This window comes from Elgaria multicarinata, chromosome 2, assembly GCF_023053635.1.
Source record: "Elgaria multicarinata webbii isolate HBS135686 ecotype San Diego chromosome 2, rElgMul1.1.pri, whole genome shotgun sequence".
NCBI lineage: Eukaryota > Metazoa > Chordata > Lepidosauria > Squamata > Anguidae > Elgaria > Elgaria multicarinata.
Genome location: NC_086172.1, coordinates 132,274,250 through 132,299,646, shown reverse-complemented (window position 1 = coordinate 132,299,646; position 25,397 = coordinate 132,274,250). Strand labels below are relative to the sequence as shown.

The 25,397-nt window shown below is 43.1% G+C and overlaps 1 protein-coding gene across 1 annotated transcript in view; it reads right to left on the bottom strand.

The window, feature by feature from the left end:
- PLCB2 (phospholipase C beta 2) overlaps positions 1-25,397 on the bottom strand; it is a 73,985-nt gene that overhangs the window by 22,605 nt on the left and 25,983 nt on the right. Inside the window, exons 7-19 of the mRNA XM_063118874.1 lie at positions 24,544-24,619; positions 23,724-23,824; positions 21,538-21,704; positions 19,408-19,554; positions 18,391-18,548; positions 14,779-14,861; positions 12,502-12,586; positions 12,225-12,396; positions 11,476-11,570; positions 9,097-9,193; positions 6,666-6,750; positions 4,018-4,142; positions 35-189 (exon numbers count right to left, since the gene is read on the bottom strand). Of these exons, the coding sequence (XP_062974944.1) occupies positions 35-189; positions 4,018-4,142; positions 6,666-6,750; positions 9,097-9,193; positions 11,476-11,570; positions 12,225-12,396; positions 12,502-12,586; positions 14,779-14,861; positions 18,391-18,548; positions 19,408-19,554; positions 21,538-21,704; positions 23,724-23,824; positions 24,544-24,619 (1,546 nt within the window). The remainder of the gene's footprint in view (positions 1-34; positions 190-4,017; positions 4,143-6,665; positions 6,751-9,096; positions 9,194-11,475; positions 11,571-12,224; positions 12,397-12,501; positions 12,587-14,778; positions 14,862-18,390; positions 18,549-19,407; positions 19,555-21,537; positions 21,705-23,723; positions 23,825-24,543; positions 24,620-25,397) is intronic.

Genomic DNA, 25,397 nt, shown 5'->3' with positions numbered 1-25,397 from the left:
TTAGTCCCAAATTAACCTGGTGGTTGTTACTTACTGTGATTGACAGAGTGCTTGCCACAACCACATCAATGCGGTCCACAGAGAAAGGGTCAAATTGCTTATCTGGGCGACGCATGAAGTCATGTTTGAGGAGATAGCCACTCTGCCCATTGAATTCAAAGACAGCCATGTTCTGCTGCATAGCAGCATCTGTGAGGGGAATAGGCCAGCAGGGATAAGCAAAGATAAGAGCGTCCATGTTCAGGTATGCATGTGTGAGAAACAGATGAAATTGTGATCAAAGTCCTCAATGTGCTCTACAAAAATAACTTTTAACCACAGAACCAAGTCCCACATCAAATTCAAAATGCTGTGACACCTTTATGGAATGAGAGTGCAACCCTATACATGTCAACTCAGAAGTAAGCCCCATTGAATTCAGTGGGACTTACTCCCAAGTAAAAGTGTATAGATGGCAGATTAACTGATTTCTTGTGACATTAACTTTTTTCAGGCAATGGCCTACTTCATCAGATGCATGGATTCAGGAATGAAAGAAGAATAATGATTTTCCTACACGGATACCACTTTGCATAGGAAAAAGTATGGGCACCATTATGTAACTTCACACAGGGACATGTGGTGGAAGAAACACATCTGTATTTCACATATGTGATGGTGCACATGCCTTTTCCTAAATGGAAATGATATCAATGTAGGGAAACACTTAATTGCAAAGAGCCTCTGAGAAGTTGATTGATGTAATGATGCACATGCTGACAGACACAGGAAAATAAATCAAGCTAATAAGGGAGAACTGAAGACAACATGGAAACAGCATCCTCCCATCATGTTTTCTTTTCTAACTAATGACAGATAGTTCTGATCAAATTGTAGGCCACAAAATAAAATAAAATTGTTAGTCTTTAAGGTGCCACAAGATTCTGTGAGCTTTTCTACACGAGGCTGTTAATCAGCTGTATCTACTTTCGGTTTTGTCACAGAACTGAGATCCATGCACTACACAAGAAGTGTTTACTTCCCTGCTTTTCCACTACATAATCTCTAGGTGGCACTGTAGTATAGCACACTAGTAGAAATACCCCAAAAGAAATAGCACTTTCTTTCGCTTTCAGAATTAAATGCTGCATTTTCCTGCTCTAAAAAAAACTCACTGAAAGTGCTGGTTAGACACAGAAGTGAAAGTGCAGTGGCACGACTAAAGAATCCATAAGTAACCATAAGTAGGGAATGACATGATAAATGCCTCGTGTAGAAAAGCCCTTTGTTGGTTTTGATGCAACAGACTAACATGGCCACCCCTTTGAAAATGGTTTAAAATGTATGCGGATGAACACCTTGGTCAACCTTTCTCATGACATCCCTCATTCCATCCCTTCTAGTGTCCCACTTGCACCTTGATTTTCTCATTTGTTTTGTTTTTCTCTATCACCTTTCATTCATTCTAGCATCCCAATCCTCTTTCCACAATATTCCACTTTCACTGGACCTCTCCTTGCTCTTTTCCACCTGTTCACTTTATCCCTTTCTTTACTTCTCACTTTCCCCCTCCCTGCACAAGTCTGCTCTTTCAGACATGGGCGGAAGGCAGAAAGGGAAATCATGGCAGAAAAGAGGTTAACAGAAAGCGGAAGTCATAGTGGCCATAATGTCGCAAGGGAGAGTGATGGACTAGGCCCTATATTTTCCTAAATGAGACTAGGCACAGCTACAGAGAGCTGCAGCTATGGAGGGAGGGTCACAATTATTGCACTGTACAACTAAGGACTTCTCCTTTTCCACAGATTGTGCTGGTTGAAAGCATTTGTAATTTTCTCTGACTTGATAGGTCAGTACTGTAACAAACAGCTGCCAATATCATCAGCACCAGCAACATGTAGAAACCGCCGTAGTCAGGATAAAAGTGCAGCATCAGTACTGCAATTGCAGCAGGCTCCACTTCCCTATTACAAAAATATATTTGAGTAGAAAATCCTGTGAATTGCACTTCCACATGATTGTGTCCTTCTCTCCCTTGTTATATCAGGAGAGGTTTGTGTCTAGTGCTCCCCACTTCTTCCCAATTTATATTGTGGACCCTATTTACTCGTCCAAATATGCTGTCTGCTGTCCCTGTATTCTGTATCCAGCCTCCGCACTCCTCACCCTGAAATGGGATCCCCTGCCTGTCTCCCGTACTGTCTGGAAGTTCCTGATTTGTCTTATCTGTTTCCCAAAGTTCCTGGGCTCCTCTCTGCTTCCCCTTTATTCCCAACCCTAAGACATACTGAGTCCTATAATGAATCCATACAGCCATTTATATCATGGGGAGAAATCACCATGTGGTGATTTATTCTTATCAATTGTATCAATTCTTACCAATCTTGGGGGCTGCCTAGATAGTCTGAAAGCCCTGCAGCGACTGCGAGGTGGTGCTGTTCCAATTATACAATGCAGCAGCCACCTCACAGCCATCACTTTCCCATGAAGCTGCAACTTTAAAAAGTCGGGGACTTACCCTGACTTTTTCCCCTAGAGCGAGGCGAGTACAGCGCATGTGCCGTCTATCCACAGAGTCATGGTGCAGGCGTTCCTGGGCATATGGTGACCCCTGATTGGTCATTCTCCACACGGGCAAAGGGCAGGGGAAAGGAACCAGCATGCTAGTGGCTACCAGAAAACCCGCACCCTCCCTCTGCATCGGGATTAGCGCCGCCACCCCACTGCAGAGAAAGCTTAAGGCTGTCATGTCTAACTCTACTGCCCCTGTTTTGGGAGAAGATGTTTCAGGTAATCAAACAGAATCAGATTCAGAACTAGAAGACACAGCGGCAGACACCAGCCAGCCTGTACCAGTGGGGGAGGAAGCTCTCACGGGCAATTCCCTAGCTGGGAGTCAGCCCTCTCCAGAGCTTATTTCCTCAAGGCCAAATCCTACACACTCAGTGGGAAGTGAGCTTTCTTCTAGAGGTAAGCATCCCGACAAGCTAGCTGATGCTAGGGTCCGCCGGAAGCTCAAACGAATGGGACGGAAGGAAGGCGTGAGAAAGTCAGTTCGATTATGCCAGAACCTGCCTCTGCACCAGGCTCTCTGAAGTTACGGGGCATTTGGGAAGTGGCTTCTGGCTTCCTAGTCTTCTTGAGCGGACAATTGTCTTGCTTAGTTTGCATAGTTTTGCCTAGGGGGACATTTCCAAGTGGTTAGACTCTATTCAGGTAGAAGAGACGTTTGTTGCTTAATAAAAACTTTGTGGATTACTTAGCAAGCCTCGTCATTTGCCTCCCATCGAAAGCAGGAGTTTTCTGAGAAACACGACAAAGGCGTTGGCAACACGCCACCGTACAGGCAGCCCTTTGGTTGGTGTTGTCAGATGTATATTTAAGAGTGGCTTGAAAAGGGGGGAAGTTACTTTCATATCTGATGACATGGGTGCACATTCATTAGAAAGTTTCACCCTGGGTAGATAAGAGAGAGAAGTCACCGTGCGGTGATTTGCTCCAGTCCAATTTTCTTCGATCTGCCAGCCTTCCCTGGACTGATCCTTGAATCTCCCTGAAACACTTGCACAAGATGGGGCACCCAGTTTTCACCACTCTCTCCCCCCCACACCTATTGCAGCCCTCAGAACCATATCTCGTTGTGTACCAGAAGTTCCAGAGGGGGTGAGGGTCTTAAGGGCGATTGGCAAAAGCCAGGTATGCCAAATGGCAGGGAAGCTTTCTGCTAGGCCACCATAGTTTACAACTTTCAGCACATGTGGAGGCTAGGCAATTAAAAGTAGCAGATTTGGGCAACTGCTTGGATTATGGGATGACCCTAAACTATCCAATTCAGAAAAATCAATGAAAAGTAAAAGAATGACAACATACAAGGGATACGGATTGCAAAAGAAGAAAAGGCAGGGAGAAAAACAAACACAGCCAAATAGCAGGAGAGCTCTGGAAAATGTATGCAAAAAATACAAGAGTAAAAAAATTAATGCTACTACATGAGCACAAACCCAGACAGGAAGAGACTATGGGTGTTTCACAACTCACCTGTTGTCTGGAAGTTAAGGGCCACCATTTGACAGCCAACATTCCAGAACATCTGAGGCATGTAGTTAGAAGAGTCCATCCGAGTGCCCTTGGGATAAATTCGGCTCATCTGCCTCTTGTTATAGCTGAATTTCCTTAATAGGAGATCAGTCTCCAAAGATTATTGCAACAGACATGCCCTGAGAGCAGTTGGATTGTTTTGGGGTGAGAGCAATGATTTGCAGATTTCCTCTGTGGAAGTCACTTCCCTGGGGGAAACTACCTGAAGATTATCACATCTGATGGTCATGCACGAATGTATTTAGCTATGACTGGATGTGGTTTCACAGCAAATGCGTACCCTTAGTCAAGATACCTGTCTTAAAAATCATTAATTCATCAGCCTCCCACCACACACCTGTCTTCAATCCTTGTAATCCAGACCTCAGTGTACTACTAAAAGGAGAGAGCAGAACCTCCACAGTTAGATGTCTGCAGAGAAATAGCTTCATATAACATTGGAGAAAGCAGCCCTGGATTAAACTTTAAGCAACATAAGCACACGCTTAGGGCACCAAGGGAAAGGGGGCACCACATTGCATTTGCATTTTTCCCTTATAACAGTTTTATTTTTAAAAAAGTATAAAACAGTGATGAAAAATTGTAATTTTTTTCTGTTGCCCTAGTTATAAGTAATTGGCATATATTGCTTACTTAGTGTATATTTAAACAGTTTATATTTAATAAAGTTGTGTGTTCTGGCATGGGGGATGGCCTTGAAGAATACTGAGTTTTTAATGTCTTATTTCACCTTCAGCACTTATTGAGTCTTAGGCTATAGCTAGACAGGGCTTTATCCCAGGGTGATCTCTGGAATCGTCCCTGTGCGTCCACATGACACACAGGGGATCCTGGGATCAGGGAGGGATGATCCCGCCCTTGCCCCAGGATCGCGCCCTCCACTTTGGCCTTGGTTTCCCCCCGGTACCGGACTGAGCCCAAGACCACAGAACGTGTGGCTGGGTGCTGGGGCTTGACCCAGCTCCGCGCAATTCCTCGCGAGCGCTGTGCCCGTTGGGGGTGAGGTGGGGGAAGTGGCAAAAGTAATTTAAATTTTAAAAAATCCTTACCATTTGCACACGAGCGTTCATGAGCTGCTGCCCCTTAAAGTTTTTTTTAAAAAATGGCAGGCACGCCACCTCTCCTTCTGAGGTCATCGCATCGCATGTAAACAGAGGAGGGATCTCACATTAAACACAATGCGAGATCTTCCTTCCTCCGTCGCAGGCTAACCAGAAGGTCTAGTTAAGGCCTTAATGTCTTGCCAGCTAAGCAATGGAAGGGCCTAGGGGGCACAATTATTGGGCTGTGTTTAGGGCATCAGCTGGTCTTAATCTGGCCCTGGGAGAAAGCAAAGACACAACCCACTGCTCAGACACAGCCTGCCCAAATTGAAGGAAATAATTACAGAAGTAAACTTTATGCAATGCATATTTTGAACGTAAGATACAGAAAGAAAGGCTGAGGCCTTTCTCAAAATCAAGTTCTATTTTTTGATTCTGTGGGTAAAGGAATACAGGTAAGTGAAGCCAGTAATATGCAGTAAATACATGAGATTGCTGTCATTATATTTTAAATAAATATTTGTAATTAAATAAATAAATATTTTCTCTTCTCTCAGGCAGTTAACAACATATGCTGAATTTTTAATTGACCCCAGAATAGTTGTTTTAAATCGATATTGTTTTTATGCTTTTGATGGTTTTAAATTTTTGTATATCCGTTTTTAATGTTCATTGTTTTTAACTTTTGTAAACCATCCAGAGAGCTTCGGCTATCAGGCAGTATATAAATGTAATTAAATAAAAATAAATAAATAAAATAAATAAGAAAGCCATAAAGATTGATCTCTTCCAGCAGGCATACCCAGATGAATTTTAAGATGTCTGATCATTAATATAGTATCAGTTTTATATGTTTTTAATCAGTTTTATGCATTTTATGGAATTTTTGTATTTAATGTTATTCCTTGCCTTGATCCAAAGGGAGGGGTGAGTAAGAAATAATAATAATAATAATAATAATAATAATAATAATAATAATAATTATTATTCTGCTTTTAAAAAAGAAAAACGATAGCAAGCGTTTTGCTGGGACAATCCCCAACAGAAGCTTATCCAACCATAGCATCTCCAAGTGAAGTGACCTCCTGCTCTTTAGGCAACTTAGTCCATTGCTGAACTGCTTGTAAACGTTTCCCCAACATTTCATGTCATCCTGCTACACAACTATTTATTATTTATTTATTACACTTATATACCACCCCCGTAGCCAGAGCAATCTGGGCAGTTTACAGAAATTCTAAAATTGAGATAAAAACAAGTATACAAAATTTTAAATTTTAAAACACAGAACATACACACATAAAGCATAATAACCACCTCTGTTGGAATCCTATAGGTAGCAACTTGTACACCATATATGTGACATTACTGGGGAAAGTCTATTTTGTGAACTGGCCTTAGGTCATGGAAAGCACAATTAGGATCACATTTCTACTTCCAGAGAGCAAAATTCAGATTGACTATATGTAGATGTGACTGCACCAGAATGAACTTTTCTGTATGCAAGGATTCTTATCACCGGGCATGGGCTCTTAAAAAGGATACTCTACAAACTGGATGGGCGATTTGCTCAAGAGCTCGTATGCCTTCAGCTCGGTGAAGGAGGAAACGACGTAACTTCGATTCTTCTCTGGAAAAACAAGCAGAGTAAATGTAGAGTATGCCCAGTATTCCACCTCCAGACCCTTCCATTCTGCCATTTGTTCTCCAATATCAATATCAATTCATTAAAAAAGAAAGGAAAAAAATACCTATACATGCTTCTCTGACCCAGAGCTAAAAGAAGATCTTTAAAGGTAAATCTGAGTTCTAGCGGAGGTTAATTTACGACTTTTCTTGGCATGATAATTTCTCCAGGGGCCTAGGACTGCATATGGCAGCAATGAAGCCCCTATGTTTAAATATGGCCAGTGGTATATAAATTTAATGAACAATTATATTAACTGCATTTCTTGCCCTAGCAATCATGAGTCTGCACATTTTTTAACCTAGTGGTTGGTGCCCAAAACAACACTGCAACATGTTTCCATAGTGCCCCTTCTGCCCCTGCCCCTGCCATGTCTTTCTTCTTCAGAAGTGATGCATTTAACCTGTTCATCTACCAGTCTTGCTTCTGGAGGCTGGTGGCTATCAGGCCTTGCTGCACATGTGCAGAGGCCTCCTGAAGTCATGTGACAGGAAGCCTCGGCTTATGTGCAGTGAGGCCCTCCACAGTGCTTCTGGAGCTCGAACCTACTATGCTTTGAAGGTGGAACAGCGGACACTAGTTTTAGGAAGGGGACAGAAGTCTTGGAGGTCATTAGGATGAGGAATCTGGATCTGCTAGGCCTTTTCCCATTTGTTGGGGGCATGGAATCACCTGGTTTTGGCCATCGCTTATATTTTTGGAAGGGTCTGTTCTTTGATAGAAACTACTTTTCTGCTAATTAGCTCTCTCTTCCATTTCTAGCCTGTAGCATTATTATTTCTTCTCCTGGAGTTCTATGTGGCTTGGATCAAACCATTTTTGAGGTTGATTCACTGGGAGATAAGACCTTGAGGGACAAAGCCTGCATTTAATTGTTGCTGTTTTTTTCCACATCAGTCCATAAATCCTCCTAAGGCCACTCAATAATTGGCCCAAGTTCATGATTTTTTTAAATAAATTTTGTCAGGTGGAATGAAATCACAGATCATGATACATGGTTTCAGGTACACAATCTTCTAGCTCTCTGCTCTCAGTCATACCAGTATAGAGGCCACAGTAACACTACCAGCAGAAGAACAGAATAAAAGAATCTGATTCATGGACTGCGAATACCTACTGAGCATCAGTCCTGCCCTGCTATAGCAAGTAGGCTCACCAGAGGTCACTAGAGCTTCCCCAAATCTAGCCGCCGAGCACCCCCCTTTAAAAAGGAAGCAGGAAGTGCCTGCTAAGAGGCTGGTCAACAGCTTCAGTCAGAGCTCCCAGTTTGTGCCCCAAACCTGTTCTGTTTTCTGCTGCCCCTTGCTTTGCTCTCCTTACACCTTCCTAAACCCAGGCCTCTTCCGGGTCTCACTTGGTTTGTTTACCATCCCACCCTTATCTGGTTACATGGCTGGAAAGCTTGAGCAACGTCTTACTTTGACAACCTTCCCCAACCTAACATCATCCAGATGTTTTGTACTACAATGCCCATCATCACCCCAACCATTGGACTTGAACTGATGTGGCTTGCAGTCCAAAATATCTGGAGGGCACCAGGGTTCATGTATTTTTGCTAGTGAATCACCACCATCCTCTAGCCCTGTGAGGAACAATGAAGATCCACTTCAAACATGTAAAAATTCCTGCATGGAAAGTGTTTCCATGTAGGCATCAGTCTGGTGGGGGCCATCACACTGGCTCTGATTTTACCATCATACAGATGTGAACTTTGCTGTATATCAACTTATACATTGATTGTCAAACCTTCTGCAGAACTGACTTCAGTGCATACGATTTGTCATGTTTCAAGTGGCCTTTAATGGCTTAGTTCATGTTACTAACTACATGTTACACAGAAATGGGTGTAGCAAAGCCTTAACACAGGGGTAGGCAACCTGGTGCCCTCCAGATGTTGTGGATGACAATTCCCATCAGTTCTAGCCAGCATGGCCAATGGTGAGGAACTATGGGAGTTGTAGTCCAAACATCTGGAAAGGACTAGGTTACCTAATAGCTGGGTTCCCCCCCCTCCCCGGTTTTAAGTGAATGCACTTCCAGAGTGGGTAATTTGAAGCAGAGAAGCAGCAGGGAGTGGATTACTTAACACCTTTCCCTAGCTGCCATTTCTCTGCTCCATTTTGCCATTGCAGGCTACGTTTGCCATATATGGTTCTATGAGCCCTTAGAAGAGAGCAGATGACATCCAAGCCAATGACATGCAAACACTTGTAAATACAGACACAGCATATCTTGTTCTACCTCCTTGGAAACACTTTATTTAAATGGAGGGGACAAAAATATCCTTACGTGCTGAGGTTTCAAAACTTTCAAATTTGATGGGTTGGATGTAATTAACCAGGCTGGACATTTCTTCATAAGCTGTCACTTCCAGACCTGCAGTGCCCTAAGCAAAATTAACAGAATGAGAGGGAAAATAATCTGTTTATATATAAACCCCAGTGGTAGGCTGAGTCCTAAAGAATAATTAGAAAGTACTGGGTAGAATTCAAAGGAACAGTCAAGGAGAACCACATATCTGTCTCACTGAATATTATTTATGACTCTGCACTTTTATGCTGACTCAACACCCTAATCCAGCTAGGGAAGCATGCACACACAGAAATAATCTTCTGTGAGCATATCCCTAGGCACATGATGACCAGAATGCACAAGTGGGTGCTGTGGGTGCAGTTCCTTCCCCGGCTCAAGTGCTGGAGAGCCACGTGTGTGCTTGGCCCTCTGGGAAAACTAAGAGTAGTATTGATCAGCTGTTTGTGCCAGGGGGAGCAGGGCATGGATTTTTATTGTATTTTATTATTTTATTTTGTTTCATTTATTTACTTACCAACTGCCCTTCTTCCCAAGCGAGACTGGAGGAGGGGTGATTACAGCAATTAAAAATACATCTATCAGAAGACGCTGGTGGCTTCGATTTCAGTGTAGCTGTGAATCCATTCTAGGTTTCAGTCAGAACCAGCCAGAACTTTATAGTAGCTGCTCAAGGTGCTGAACCCCAACCCCAAACTATTTTCAGCACCATGGACAGTTCCTTTACAGCTTATTCTGACTGAAGCTCAGAATGGATTCACAGCCCCACCAAAATTGGAACCATCAGCCTCCACTGACATCAACATACCAATAATTATTTCCCCACCCCCCAACCAGATCTCTAAATACAACACAGCACAATGCACACAGACTCAAGCCATAAGGTTCTGGGGCTAGACTATATCCCCAGAGCTTGGGTGATGGATTCCTTGCCCCTTCACACTGAGCACCTGATTGGCCTGATTGCCTCATTGGATAGGACAGGGTCTAGCAGCTGCAAGCACACACAGACTAAATGCAATAAAAACAATAAAGGCTATAATTTAATCTCTGAGCTACTCCACTGGAGCATTTCCCAGCCATTTCTGCTGGACTTTGACAACAGTACTGTTAGGACAGGTTCTTAAATTTCCCAGCAGATCCATAAAGAAGATGAAGAAAGAAATGAAGAACATTGACTTTTTACTAAGAAAAGGAAAGCAAAGCAAATTAAAATAATGTGTGAAGTCTGCCAGTAGCAGAATCAGTTAAAGACTTCCCCCCAAAAAATCCTGCCTCCAGGTCAAGTCACTTTATCCCATAAATCCAGTTTAGCAGAAAACTGGGTTAAGTAATTGTCCCATAAAAAGAGCAATACATTGTAGTGCATTTTCACACCCCGTTGCCTTGAAGGAGGGGTGGTGCAATCACTACTGAAAAAGGCCCTCCCATGATCCACAGATTTATACTAACCATCGCTCAGTCAAAAATACTCCCCCCCCCCTTTTGAGTAAGGTACTTGAGAGAATGGTTGTGTCTCAGCTGCAGCTGGTCTTGGATGAAGCTGCAGCTGGTCTTGATCCATTTCAGTCTGAGTTTAGGCCTGATTCTGGGACAGAATTGGCCTTGTTCACCCTAGTGAATGACCCTCTTCAGGACAGGGACAGGGGAAATGTGACCCTGTTAATTCTTCATGATCTCTCAGTGGCTTTTGATACCATTTACTACAGAATCCTCCTAGATTGGCTCTGTGAATTGGAGGCACCATTTTAGGGTGGTTCTGCAATTCCAAATCTCCTTACTTCCCTTTTTTTCTAAGCTGAACAACCTCAAACTTTTCCTCATGGGGAAGTTGCTCCAGCCCCTTGATTATTTTGGTTGCTTTTCCCAGATCAACACTGTCCTTTTTTTAGGCATGGCGACCAGAACTATACACAGCATTCGAAGTGTGCTAACACTACATATTTGTATCAGGGCAGTATGCTATTGGCTGTTTTATTTTCAATTCCTGAGCAGTAATCATAGAATCATAGAATAGTATAAGGCCATTGAGTCCAACCCCCTGCTCAGTTCAGGAATCCACCTTAAAGTATACCGGACAGATGGTTGTTGAATGCCTCTAGTGTGGGAGAGCCCATGACCTCTCTAGGTAATTGGTTCCATTGTCATACTGCTCTTACAGTCAGGATTTTTTTCCTGATGTCCAGCTGGAATTTGACTTCCTGTAACTTGAGCCCATTATTCCGTGTCCTGCACTCTGGGAGGATCGAGAAGAGATCCTGGGTCTCCTTTGTGTGACAACCTTTCAAGTACTTGAAGAGTGCTATCATGTTTCCCCTCAGCCTTCTCTTCTCCAGGCTAAACATGCCCAGTTCATACCTCATCAGACTGCAGTTTTTTAATCTCTTCTTCATCCAGGTTTCCAAGGTCTCCTTCCACTTCAGGTACCTCTTCAGTCGACTCATCTGACCTGTCTGATTATTCAAAACACACATCAGTGTATTCATATAGGCTGTCATGAAGACTTCCCGGCAATTTATCCAGAAGCTCCTTTGTATGTGAAAACCAGTGGAGGCTGATGACTCCTATTTCAGTAGGACTGGGTTTCTGTCAGCACCAGTAAGAATTCAAAAGGAGCTATCCAAGGTGCTGAAACCATTAGGCTAGGGTTCAGCACTCTGAATAGCTCCTTTAGAGTTCTGACTGGTGCTGACTGAAACCCAGAGCGGATTCACTGCCCCACTCAAATTGGAGCCACTAGCCTCCACTGCATCATAGCAATATCATCCCAGTGGAAGCAGATGAGTAGGTAATAGATTACTTTGGGGAGGCCTTTGAAACCACTGAGAAAATTATAGTAAGTGCAGTTCTTTTCTGTTCCAACAGTGTTATCCTTGTTCCCACACCATGGCATTTATTAGAGTCCTAAAAAACTAAGTCCAGTTTTATTGAAATTGTCCCCCAAAAGCAAGGCCCATAACATCCATCTGCAATCTTGCACCTTTCAGATTATGGGACTACAACACCCACTATCCCCAGTGGTCATGCTGGCTCAGGATGGTGGGTGTTGTAGTCTCTACATGTTTGGAGGGCCCCAGGTTGAGGAAGGCTGCCTTATAATATGGTACCTGGGCTATCACTGTCTATTGGTGTGGCTTGGTCAGTTACTTCATCCTCTAGACTTTTCCTTTTCTTCAGAGCATCTTGGTTCTCCCCAGGGGTAAACTGGTTCTTCTTGTTCTTAATCAGAATTTTCCCCAGGAGATCCTGTGGGCTTGGCAGTGGAACTCCTGGTTTTAGCTGCCAAAAAAGAAGTTCACATTGATGCAAAGTTTCTGCATCCCAAAGAACTGTTTCTGCATAGCCATCACCCCTTATAATGAGCTAGCATCCTTGTCCACTTACAGGATTTTTTTCCAGTGGTTCTGTCAGCAGCATATCCCCAAATACGGTTCTGCAGTACTCAGCCATCTTAGCCTGCTGCTTGGGCCTAAAAAAAAATATATCAGAAAGGAGTAAGACAGAAGTGGGCAGACTTTAGGTTGGTGGGATCTACTTTGCTTTTCACCAGAACCTTGAGATCCACCAATTGGAGCCAAGTGGAAAATAATGCCAAGGGAAGGCAGATACAGAATGGTAGAGCAAGATACATCTGCTCAACCAAGGAATTTATTTCCAGTACCAGAACTGGAACTTGCACAGAGATCTTTTCACAAACAGATCTGCTCCTGTTCCCCTGTCTCCAAGATTTATGGATTTCAAAAGCCCAATTTAAGAGAAAAATTTAAGAGGCTTTTTGTTTTCATTGTTGTTAAACAACTGAGAGTTAGAAAGTCTTGCTGATCTATTTCAGATCACCTAGAGATCTAACAGGAGATCCCGATCTACCTTTTACGCAGCCCTGGAATAAGGCACAAACAAGTTGAGGCTAGCTATCAGCAGTAAAGATTGGCATCATCCATGCTCCACACCCAAAAGACCCTGTCTGTCTCTTAGCAGGTGCAGGGGTCGTCCAAGTTTGCTGCTCCATGCAAATTAATCTATCCCCTTCTCAAATGTGTATGCCATTGAGTGCTAAGTAACTTAACCATACACATTAAATTATCAAGAGTTAACACAGGATACTGTTTTCATCTCTTTTTTGTTAATTTTAGTAACTTAAATATCACACAAATGTGATGTTGTGAATGTTCCCCATGACAAGCATTTAACATAGATTAGAATCTTTATTTCATCTAAAGGATGCATTGAAAAAAAGGTGGTAGGTCTAGCTTGCTACTATCCCATAACAATTTTGGTTGTGGATAAACTATGTATTGGAAAGCTCTTTATTATTTTATGATGCACATGTTCTCTTAAATTATGTACCTGCTTCTTGAAAATGACACATTGGTCAGTGTAAATGGATTTTTCGCGCCCTCTTGACTTCTAAAAGACTGATACTACAACATTGGAAAGATAAACACTCACCAGCTATAATGCAATGGATTGAAGACATAACAACATTAGCAACATTTGAAAGAGTGGTATGGACTTATATTTGGATGTTTGCTCTGCCTCTGCTGAAGCTTATGTGTGATTTTTTTCTTTTTTCTTTTTCATTTTTTTAGAATGTTGTAATATTTGAAACTGAGGCTTTTAAAGTATGGAGTTACACTTGCCTTTTTATTTTTACTTTGTTTTGTTTTATTGTTTTTGTTTTGTTGAAAAACAATCTTGACTTTGAATATGATTTATCCTACTAAGATCTGATGGAGAATCAAAATGAAATAACAGATTCAGGAAGCAAATAGCAGCCTCGGAGGCAGGGAGTAATTTTGGCTACAAGCCAGCATGAGTAAAGGGTTAAAACCCCTCCTTCACCATGCACAAGATTAGGGTACGTCATGGCTACTTTTTCCTTGAAGTAGTAAGTGGCTAGTGTTAAGTATGATTTTGTAAAACAAACAAACACATGCTTAACATGACATGTAAGAACATAGGAAGTGCCATGCTGGATCAGACCGAGAATCCATCTATTCCAGCACTCTGTTCACACAGTGGCCAACCAGCTGTCGACCAAGGACCAACAAAGCAGGACACGGTGCAACAGCAACCTTTCACCCATGTTCCCCAGCAACTGGTGCACACAGGCTTACTGCCTCGGATACTGGTGGTAGCACGTAACCACCAGGGCTAGTAGCCATTGATAGCCTTCTCCAGGAATTTATCCCACCCCCTTTTAAAACCATCCAAGTTGGTAGACATCGCTACTTCTTGTGGTAGTGAATCCCATAATTTAACTATCCACTGTGTGAAGAAGTATTTCCCTTAATTTGTCCTGGATCTCCCACCAATCAGCTTCATGGGATGACCCCGAGTTCTAGTATTTTGAGACAGGGAGAAAAATGTCTCCCTATCCACATTCTCCACACCGTGCATAATTTTGTACACCTCTATCATGTCTCCCCTGAGCCTCCTTTTTGCCAAGTTTGTAGATTGTCTAGTATCCATGCAGTGGTCCCTCTCAAATTTTGCCTTCACTTTTCCCATCATAAATGTTTGCCTCCAGAAGGCTGCTAACAGTACAACAAGAAGGCTTCACTTTATAATGACTGAATGCACTGTTCACCCCTCCCACCCTCCAGTTCTCTAGAGTGCAAAGTCAACCTTTTTGCCAATCAGCAAACACTTAGTACTCACGAGTCCACATGGTTCTCAAAGGACAAAATCAGTGGGTAGGGAGAGGTTTTGAAAGCACTTTCTGCAATAGCCTCAACTGCATCCTGGAGACAGAGAGAGAGAGAGAGACTTTGTAACCTAAGTGCTGTTCTTGGGTGTTAATACAGTTTTCAAAATCTGCAGAGTGGCCATTTCTGTAGGAACTCCATGATTGCACAGGGTTCCAGATTCTGTGATGAACTGTAACCATGTTCAGCCAAATGTAGTGGCATTACCTCTTCAGACCTTCCCAATCACCATGGAGAAGTCAGGGATGGAGCCAGTGCACAAGTCTTCCCTCATTGTATTACTACCTGAAGAGGACTTTTCTTCCCCTGATAACATCTACTTCTGCAGGGGTGGAGCTGTAGCTTAGTGGTAGAGCCCATGCTTGGCAGGCAGAAGGTCCCAGGCTCAGTCCCTGGTGGCATTTCCAATTAGGGACAGGAAAGCTCCACTTTGAAATGCTGGAGAGCTGCTGCCATTCAGTGACCCAGTTCATGTGACATGTGGGGCTCACTGGGGGTTACTCAACCCTCAAGGAGGCGTGATGTGTGCCAGGTGCCATTTTGAATATGCAACCCCAATCAGGGCAAGGTGATGTGAGGGTTGCTTCACTGTCAAATAAACCACCACACGGCAACCCCCAATTGCTCTGATGGGGCTTGGATATTAAAAATGGCGCCTGGCATGCACTGCAGCTCATCAGAAATTAAACAACTCATGGTGAGCCCAGCATGTTGTGTGAACCTCACCAGTGTTGACAGTACTGGGCTAGATGCACCAATGGTCAGTACAGGGCAGCTTTCTATATTCCTATGCCTTTAATGTACACTCAACAGACAATTGTAGTCTATTATTATTATTATTATTAATTATTATTATTATTCCACCTTTTCCCCAATACTGGGACTCAAGACGGCTTTACAAATCAAAACATGTACAGTTAAAACCTATGAATAGACATATACAAAAAATAAAAATATAATTAAAGATGTTACAATATTAAAACATTTTAAACTTTAAAAACATTTAAAATACAAATAATATTTTTTAAAAAATAAATTCCAATACATAAACAATGCATAAGCAGAGGTCCAGACTACTCCCCAAAGGCCTACCGGAACAAAAAGGTTTTTTGCCTGCCTCCGGAAGCACACCAAGGAGGGAGCCAGTCTAGCTTCCCTGAGAAGGGAGTTCCAGAGCCCTGGGGCAGCCACCGAGAAGGCCCTCTCCTGTGTTCCAACCATGCATGCAATGGACCAAATACATCTGTATGCATGTATTTGTTGAACTCACACTTTGCATTTTCCTGCAAACATTTAGGCTGAGTTCACTCAACGCACTAACCCACCATGGGTTATCTTGTTGTCTGAACGCGACACGTTTTCTACAGGATGGTTTGTTAAACATGCAGAGTGGTTTATTTTTCACAAACAAGCCACCTTGAAAACCCATGCCTTCTTCTCGGGTTGTTCACGGTGGCTGACAAGCCACACTACATGGTTAACAGCACACCCTGTAGTAAACGTGCTGCGTTCAGACAACACGATAACCCACAGTTCAACAACACCCCTCACTGGGTGGGTTAGCGAGTTGTGTGAACCCAGCCTTAAAATCCCTTGTGTGCAAGATGCCCTTCAGAGAGTAACAGTTTGGAACATTCAGGAACAGCCACGAGCTCTAACTTTCCCAAAAGAAATCCAACAGATGCTTTCTTGGCATTATTTATTTATTTAGAAACAACCTCTTTTGCAGAACCTCTATTCATCTGCCATTAAGTTTCTTTTATTTCCCTCCGCCTCCAGCCCTGGAAATCATTAGGTTACAGCTGCATTGCTTTCCCTATAATTATCCACCTTCTCTTTCTCTTGCTCAGTTTGTTCTATGACACCGTGCAACTGTATACCATATTATTTTATAACGGCACATAACTTTTCTGTGGCAAACGGAGCCTTGGGTATCTCATGCAGCATCAGTAAAGTCAAATGAATTGAACCAGGGATTAATGAGGTCCAGGCCTTCAGATTGCCTCTTGGAAAGCAAGTCTTCCTGATCAAAGGAGGAATGGATGGCTGGGGGAGGCTGTGTTGCTGTGCCTCTCTACCTGATCTGCATTTCAAAGCAGAGTGTTACAGGTTCAAAGCAGGAGAGAGGTGCCTCCCCAACCCACAGCTATTTCAGAGAGGAAGACAGCCATAGGAAGGAACAGGAGAGGGGAGGACCCGTATCTGTTATGTAAGTTGGAATGAAAGCTGCACGCTGTGCTCATGACCTGCAATTCCTTGGCAGGGTTCATTATTGTGGTGCAGAGCAGCCCTTCCATGCAATTATAGCTCCAGTGTAACACAATAGGCTCTATTTGCTCTGCAGATTGTGTGGTGCTGTGCAAAAGGAAACTGTGATGTCATAAGATCTAGAATGTGAAATTATGAACACTAAAACCTACGAGCATATTAGAGAAGTTAATCGCTAGATAAGGGAAAAAGAGACCTTTTATTCTTGTTTATGCCCTGCTGAAAATATGACTGAAGGCACTAGTAAGGTGGCTGCTTATACATCCCCCCACAAAAGAGGACATTGACTTGCACGACGATTTGCATATGATAATGTACATGTATAGATGCACATTTGGAAAGAATTGCTATAAATTAAATAGAACTACAATACATTTCACCAGAGTGGGGAAGTCTGAGACCATGTGACCTAAACTCCTGCTCAGACTACTGCCCAGGTACTGAATGCTGATGGACAATTTCAAGGCCCCTGCTGTCCTCCGTTCTTATGGCTCTTTATCTTTAAACCAGGCTTGGACTGGACAACCCTTCAAATAGAGGACTGTCCTCTGACAGCCCTTCAAATAGGGTAGTGTCCTCTGTAAAGTAATGCCCTCTGCAGAGAAGTGTCCTCTGTAAAGTACGACACATGGCTACACTGGTCTACTCGTCTGGCTGGATGCCTTCCGTTGGGCATGCCTGTATCTAGGGTCTTCAAAGGGGAAGTGATAGGCTTGCGGTGGTGGGGTGGGGAAACTTGGGGAGGCCTCAGGACTCTTGGCCATTTAACAGGTAGTTTCATCACTTATGAGATACACATTACCAGTATGATACATGTGTATCTAAGTACCCATGTTTTGAAATTGTTATATCACTGTATGTTATTTAGTGCCAAATTAAAACCATTGATATGGAAAACTGGGCCAAAACTAAAAAGAAAAGCAACAGTGATAAATGTGAAGTTCTGCATTTAGGAAAAACAACAACCCAAAATCAAATACACAGGTATAGGATGGGGAGCGCATAGTTTGGCTGTAGTACATATTAAAAGGACCTCGGGATGTGATTTTTAGGGTGCAACAATGGAATCACAATTTTAAAGTCATGGAAGTAAGAATTCCACTAGTCAGACCTCCTATGCAGTACAATATCCAGTTTTGGGTGCTACACTTTTAAGAATTATACAGGCAAAGTGGAGTAGATTGTGATGTGTTGTTTCATTTGTCTTTTGAAAATTTATAAGCCACTTTTGGAATTTACCCTCAAGTGACGAAACGAACAAACAAGAAAAATAAATAACCCCCAACGTGTTTTGTACCTTGAACAGTATTTCCGTAGTCATGGTGAACCCATGAGTGATGATGGGCTCCTCATCCGGAGGACGTCCCTTCCAGCAATCCAGTTCCACACAGCGGCAGCCAGCCAACAGGGTCTGGCGATACATTTCAGGAGATGAGATGCCTGAAAATTGCCCAGCTGCAAAGACATGCAGGAGGAGGAAAAAGACGTCTGGTGTCAGAAAGGCAGCCATCTTTTTTGAATGTGGAAGTTCTGTGCACGCAGGTATTCTAGGTAAGCAGCATTTAGGGATATAGGAAGCTGCCTTGGGTCAGCTCGGACTATTAGTTCGTTTAGCCCAGCCTGTCTACTCTGACAAGCACCAGCACTCCAGGGCCTTTCATACCACCTGCTCCCTGCTCCTCTTCAAAAATGGAGTTGCCAGGGAGTGAACTGGGGACCTTCTACATCATGCAAAGCAGGGGCTCTATCACTGAAGCATGGTCCCCCTGCCTCTTCACTTAGACATGACACTTTGTGAACCGCCCAGAGAGCTCCGGCTATTGGGCGGTATAGAAATGAAATAAATAAATAGATAGATAAATAGATAGATAGATAGATAGATAGATAACTGGAGCTCTTGTTTTCAACAAGAGACAGTACAGTCTCTTATGGGCACCTACGTATTTTCCTCCCAGTTATGCAAAAGCCACATCATATGGAGTTGCAACATCACCAACCGAGTCTTGAAGGTTGCTACCATAGTTCCTTGCATTTCTTGCAAGCTGTCTTTCAGCCAGTAGATTTGGTCTTGATAACTCTCATCGCCAATCACTCCCCTGCTACAACACTGTACCAGTAGGGCTAGAATGAGAAATGCTCAGGGTAGAGCCAGAGGGACCATCAGAAGCCCCATGCTTATCTCTGCAGCACTGTTCAATGCATATACAAGAAGTACCATGGTTTCCATGTCTGGGCAGTGTGCAGTGGGCCAATGGTCACCCTCTTGCAATACAATAACTGCTAGAAATGGACATGTCTCCATATGGAGGCATACCTGTCAGGTAGGTGTTGTGAGATGAGTTGATGAAATAGTGAGAGAGTGGCTGGCTCATATCCTGATATAGCAACAGTTTGTCCTGTGATACTATACTGTTTTCCGGCCCACACAGAAACCAGACCATTCCCTCTGGAGACAGCTGTCCTATAAGATAAAACAATATTTTTACTGGTAGTGGAGTACAAGGCCTGAGGGTCCTTCCTGCCACAAGGCGTTATTTCAGGTGTGCTGAACCTCAGGGCCATGGGCCAGATCTGGCCCAATGAAAATCCTAATCCAGCCATCTGGGGTTCTCCACATGGCCCCATCACCTTCACCTGGCCTTGCACCCTTGGCCTGACCACTGATTGTTCAGTGGCTTTTGCATACCTCCCCACACCATTCTAAAAGGTTGAAATGATTCTCTTAAGGGTTAGTTACTGGCAATAAGAACTTAATCTAAAATATGCTGGTGTTTTTGGCCCTGCCCCTTTTGTCCTGTTTTTAGAATGGCAAGTGCCCTGGTCAATGCTCAGATAGTCCCAGGTGTAAACAAAGAGAGAAGCTCGTCCAGTCCAAGATCATACACAGGAATCTGAGTAGCATAGTAGGAGAAGGCAGGGGCGAGATGAAAAGCAGTCCAGAGATCGATCCACAGAAGTCAGTTATGCCAAACATCGAAGCCAAGCCAGGGAGTGTCCAAGTGGTTGTTGAGAATCCAAGAGTCAGCAAGGTCCAGAGAAGCAAGGCAACACACTGAGGTTAACTCAAAGTTGACTGTAGCAGAGATCTAGTTCTGGCTGTGCTGATTTATAGCTGGTCATTAATCAACACAGCTGGCTAATTAGGCCAGCGTGTTGGTTTTAAGGGAGGCCCCACGCTGTGGCCTCTTCATGTTTGAGCCTACACCATTCAGTAGGATGAATTGTCTCTGGCTCTGGCTCCTGCATTTGGGGGAGTCCATGAATGACACTGGAGGGGCCAGGCTGCTCTTCCAATGGTTCCAGGGGAGTGCTGTCAGCTGGTGCCTCCAGCTCTCCATCTAGGGCTCATTGTGCTGGGTCTCTCCTGCCTCTTCTTCACCTGATGAATCCTCCTCCAGGTAAGACATGACACCTTTTGCCTTTGGCCCCACTCCTTTTGCTTTCAGCCCTACACCCCCAATAGCTTCTCAGAAGTTGAATACTGCCCTTGAGCCAAAAGAGGTTTGACACTCCTACTTTATTGTGCCACAGAAGTGTGGTGGATGTCATTTAGACCCCTACTACCACAACGCCAGGGTTTTGAGGGACAATTTGCAGCCTTTCCCCACCCTGCTCATGAATATTTAGCTTCCCTCTGTCACAAAAAGGTTCAAGGTTCAGTGAATATGGTGGGCACCTCCATGTATCTGTCAGGGCCTATGCCCAACTTTTTCTCTCATCTTTCAGGGTTCAGGGATGTTGGGGAAATCCTCAATGGATTCAAATGAGCTCATATTTCTGAATTTGACTTTTGGATTCCACAACAGACCAGCTTCTTCCGAGTCACGTGAATTCTATGGATGTGTGAACCATTTTTTTAAAAAAAACTTTTTGGGTGGGGGGTTGTGCAAGTGTGCATTTCCAGACAGGAATGAAATTCTCATACAAGAATCCAATTTTGTCAATGAGCAGATGACGGAATGAATGACACCTGATAATCCACAAACCACAGACAACAAAATCCATTCATCCCTATTAATACCACCCTCCATAGGGTACTTCCAACCCATTACTACCAATGCAGTTCTAGTATTGTAAAACTGACCACCTTCTGCTCCCAACCGTTCCATGTAAATGGAAGAGGAGAGCGGGATATTAGTAAATATATTTATAAAATGGATAGCACTTTCCCACTGAAAAGCCTGAATTGATTGACAACATTTAAAAGAAAATAAGATAAAGCAAATAATATAAAAACAAGAGCAACCAGTCTTTAAAAACAGCTGAGTTTACTAAACTTAAAGACTGTCAGGTTGTTGTTGTTGTTGTTATTTAAAATGACATTACTTGCTGCGTGCAAACCATGTGCTCCATCACTGATTGATGGCCCCTCCTCAAATTTGACAGTAAGAATTGCCTTTTTAATGGCTGTATGTGTTGTCTTCCTAGACTTGGAATGACTCACCTCTCTGAATGTTCATCCCACTGGGCTCATATTTCTCTATGAGACCCTGCACTTGCTCTGGCTTAGCAGGAGGGTAAAGCATGTCATTGAGGTGGGAATCTCGTTGTTTCTTGTTGATAAATGTTGTCAGGTGGTGCTTGGTCATGTACGGCTTGGCTTTTGAATGGCTAAGGAGAGACAATGGAAGAAGGACAAAGAGAAGGTGTCTTTAGGTGCCCCTGGAAAATCCCTCTTTAGAGTGAGGCAATTTTTCCAACACATATTTGTGTGGATTTAAAACTGGCTAGCTTCTTCATATACCTTCCTTGTCCAACATACTTTATGTGGGGTGACTGCTATTTTATCATACCGGAACTGAAGAGGCATATAAGGGTCTGGGTGTGTGCATGAGTGGGTGCCCACTGCTGGCATGCAACTTCTGATGTGCTTTCTCAAACCCCTTGGGGCAAAAACATTGCCCAAGATGTGTCCCCTTAGCCCTGAATATTGGACATCGGACATTATTAAAGAATGTCCTTTGCAAACAAACAAACAAACAAACAAACAAACAAACAAAAAGACAGAATGGAAAGGCAGGAGCTAAAGCATTCTGGAGTTATGCTGCTTAGGGAGCCAATCTCATATACCACCAAGGCTAGCTCTATCCATGATAGAACTCGAGTCTGATCCACACCCAGTTAAGCTAAAGTACTGGCATTTCAACTATTTCCCCTACAAATTCTTTATCAATGACAATGGCATGATATCCTCTTCACGTGAAATGGGGAGTTCAATACTTTTTTTTGTAAACATGGTTAGATGTGCACATCAACAGCAGGATCATATGGGAAAATGAAGTATTTCAAATAGCCTGGTCCCAAGTCAGATTGGTCATTATAGATAGGCACTGAAGCTGTTGTAACAAGGGAGTCACATGCCCCCTGTAACTGGCCCCAGTCAACAGCCTAGCTGCAGCATTCTGGACCAGTGAAAGTTTCTGAACATTTTTCAAAGGCAGACCCAAATAGAGCTCAATACAGTAGTCCGAATAGGATGTAACTAAGGCATGCATCACTGTGGCCAGATGAGACATCTCCAGGAATGGGCATAATTGGAGCACTAGCTTCAGCTATGCACATACACTCCCGGCCATTGCCAAATCTGGGCTTTCAGGTTTGGGGCTGAACTCTTCAAGAGTCTTCAAGGTGTGACTCCTTCCAACACAGGTGGACTATCTATTCTCTTAATTGCCTTTTGACTGGCCAGGTGCACCTCTGTCCTGTCCTGTCTGGTTTAATTTGTTCACCATCAGTTTGTTCACCTTCAATTTGTTCACCATCATAGAATCATAGAACAGCAGAGTTGGAAGGGGCCTACAAGGCCATCGAGTCCAACCCCCTGCTCAATGCAGGAATCCACCCTAAAGCATCCCTGACAAATGGTTGTCCAGCTGCCTCTTGAAGGCCTCTAGTGTGGGAGAGCCCACAACCTCCCTAGGTAAACATCCCTAGGTAAACATCCAGTCCAGCAGACACTGATTTAGAACTAGAACAGTTTCCTTGGATTTAGATGGAAAGGAGAGATAGAGTTGGATGTCATCAACATACTGGTGGCACCAAACCCCAAAACTCCAAACAATCACGTAGGGGTCATGTATATGTTAAATAGCATAGGGGACAATCTGGAATCATGAGGAACACCATAGTCCAATGGCTACAATGTTGAACAGGAGTCTCCAGCACCAACTTCTGAAGTTGTACCTCCAAGAAGGATGGGAGCCACCTTAAAACACTGCCTTGAAGTCCCATTCCTGACAGATGCCTCAGAAGGATACCATGGCCAATGGTACAGAAAGCCTAAAGTTCAAACTAGATGTTGCAGTGAGTGGAAGAGGAACTTGGTGCATTGCTGCTATTTTAAACTGCAAGCTCACATTTCTTGTAACATCTAGTTTGAGTATAAACACACATAACTCTGTTCTGGATTGTAACCAAAGTTAACAAAATGGTGTGAAGGAATGGGGATAATCTTGCCACCTGTCCCTACTCTACAAAAATGTATTTTCCTGGGTGAGCATACTCACAGTGGATTTGTGCAGCACATAAGTACAATGTGAAATTAATAGTGACTGCAAGATGTGCCAAAATAAAAAGAGACCTAGGAACAGAGTATCCCTTCCCTTGTCCTGTTACACAAAGGAAGCTTACTGTGAGGTAAATATCTCATCAATCTCTGGCCGAGGGCATAGGTTCATCAGGAATGTTTTGAACACTGCTTCAGGAAAGTCCTCTGGATTGATGCCATCATTCTGGAAACAAAAGATCAACTCATGATGAGTGTTATCAACACTTTCAGTGAGCTCCATTTTCAAAATGAAAGAGGCAAAAGGCAGCTTGCCTTGGAAATTGTCCCCTCTGAGCTGAAAGTCCTTCCCCTATTTATTTATTTATTACATTTCCGCCCAATAGCCGGAGCTCTCTGGGCGGTTCACAAAAATTAAAACCATTCAAAGTATAAAACAACAGTATAAAACCATAATATAAAATACAATTTAAAAGCTCAACCAGATAAAAACAGCAGCAGTGCAAAATTACAAATTTTGCATGGTGAAGACATGGTGAAGAAACACACACACACACACACACACACACACACACACACACACACGTCTATATCTTGCATAGGACTGTGCCTTAAATTGGTTTATCAACCATTCCCTCTCCCCCAAGGAACCAGGAGCTCTAGTTAGGGATCTGCAACAGAGAATTCTCAACAGCCTTACCAACTTACAATTCCCAGAATTCTTCATAGGATTGGAACCAGACTTAGTTAAGCTTAGAGTAAGTCCATTGGAATCAATGGAACTTACATCACTCACAACTAAGGTAAGTCCCTGATCTGAAGGGATCTGCTCTAAGCATGTCTGGATCTAACCCATCAGCTGGTATAACAGCAATATAAATTTGTAGTGAAAATACGTTTAATGACTATGATAAATTGGCAATGTTGAACCAAGGTTATACTCACCTTCCCCTTCGGAAGGTGACAAGCACTTAACGCTGCTTCTACCCTTTTTCGGTCTGCAGGAAACATTTGAAAAATACTGAGAGAGAGAGAGAGAGAGAGAGAGAGAGAGAGGCAAATTAGAGGCAGAGCTATAGGGGAAGAACTACCTGGCAGTGGGGCAGAGAAAGAATGTAATGCTTGCCAATGCAATCTCTACAAATAAAATATTAGGATGCAATTGAGGTTACCAAATCAAAATCTGATATTTTTTAGCATTCCAGAATGTCTTTCTTTCTGAAAGAAAAAAATATCCATTCTGTTCCATTATTAGAGTACATCATTCATCTATAGATTGTGCAAAATCCATTCTGTCTCTGTTTCGCGGATTGTCAGGCACCTTTCGTTCCATCATCTGCCCATTGATGGAATTGGCTTTTTTTTTTGCAGGTTGCAAATAGAATTTACACAAATTCACAAGTGCACAAATCTGCAAATTCCCCCAAATGCATATTTTCATGCTTTAGCCTATAAGAAAAATGTGCATTTTTGGCCACTTTTTATTTATGCATATTTTCTACGACGAAATCTGAACAAAATTTCCAAATGTTAGGAAAACAGTCCACAAATCCATGGACTATGCCAGATAGAGGAAAATCTGGTCCACTGTGGAATCCGAACTCATTTGGTTCCATTGTGGATTTCTCTGACATTCCCAAGAAATAGTGTGATGTAGTGGTTAGAGTGCTGGACTGGGATTTGGGGAGATCTGGGTTCTAGTCCCCATTTAGCTCGGAAGCTCATTGGGTGACTTTGGACCAGCCACTGACTCTCAGCCTAACCTACTTCCCAAGATTATTGTGAGGAAATGGCTGACT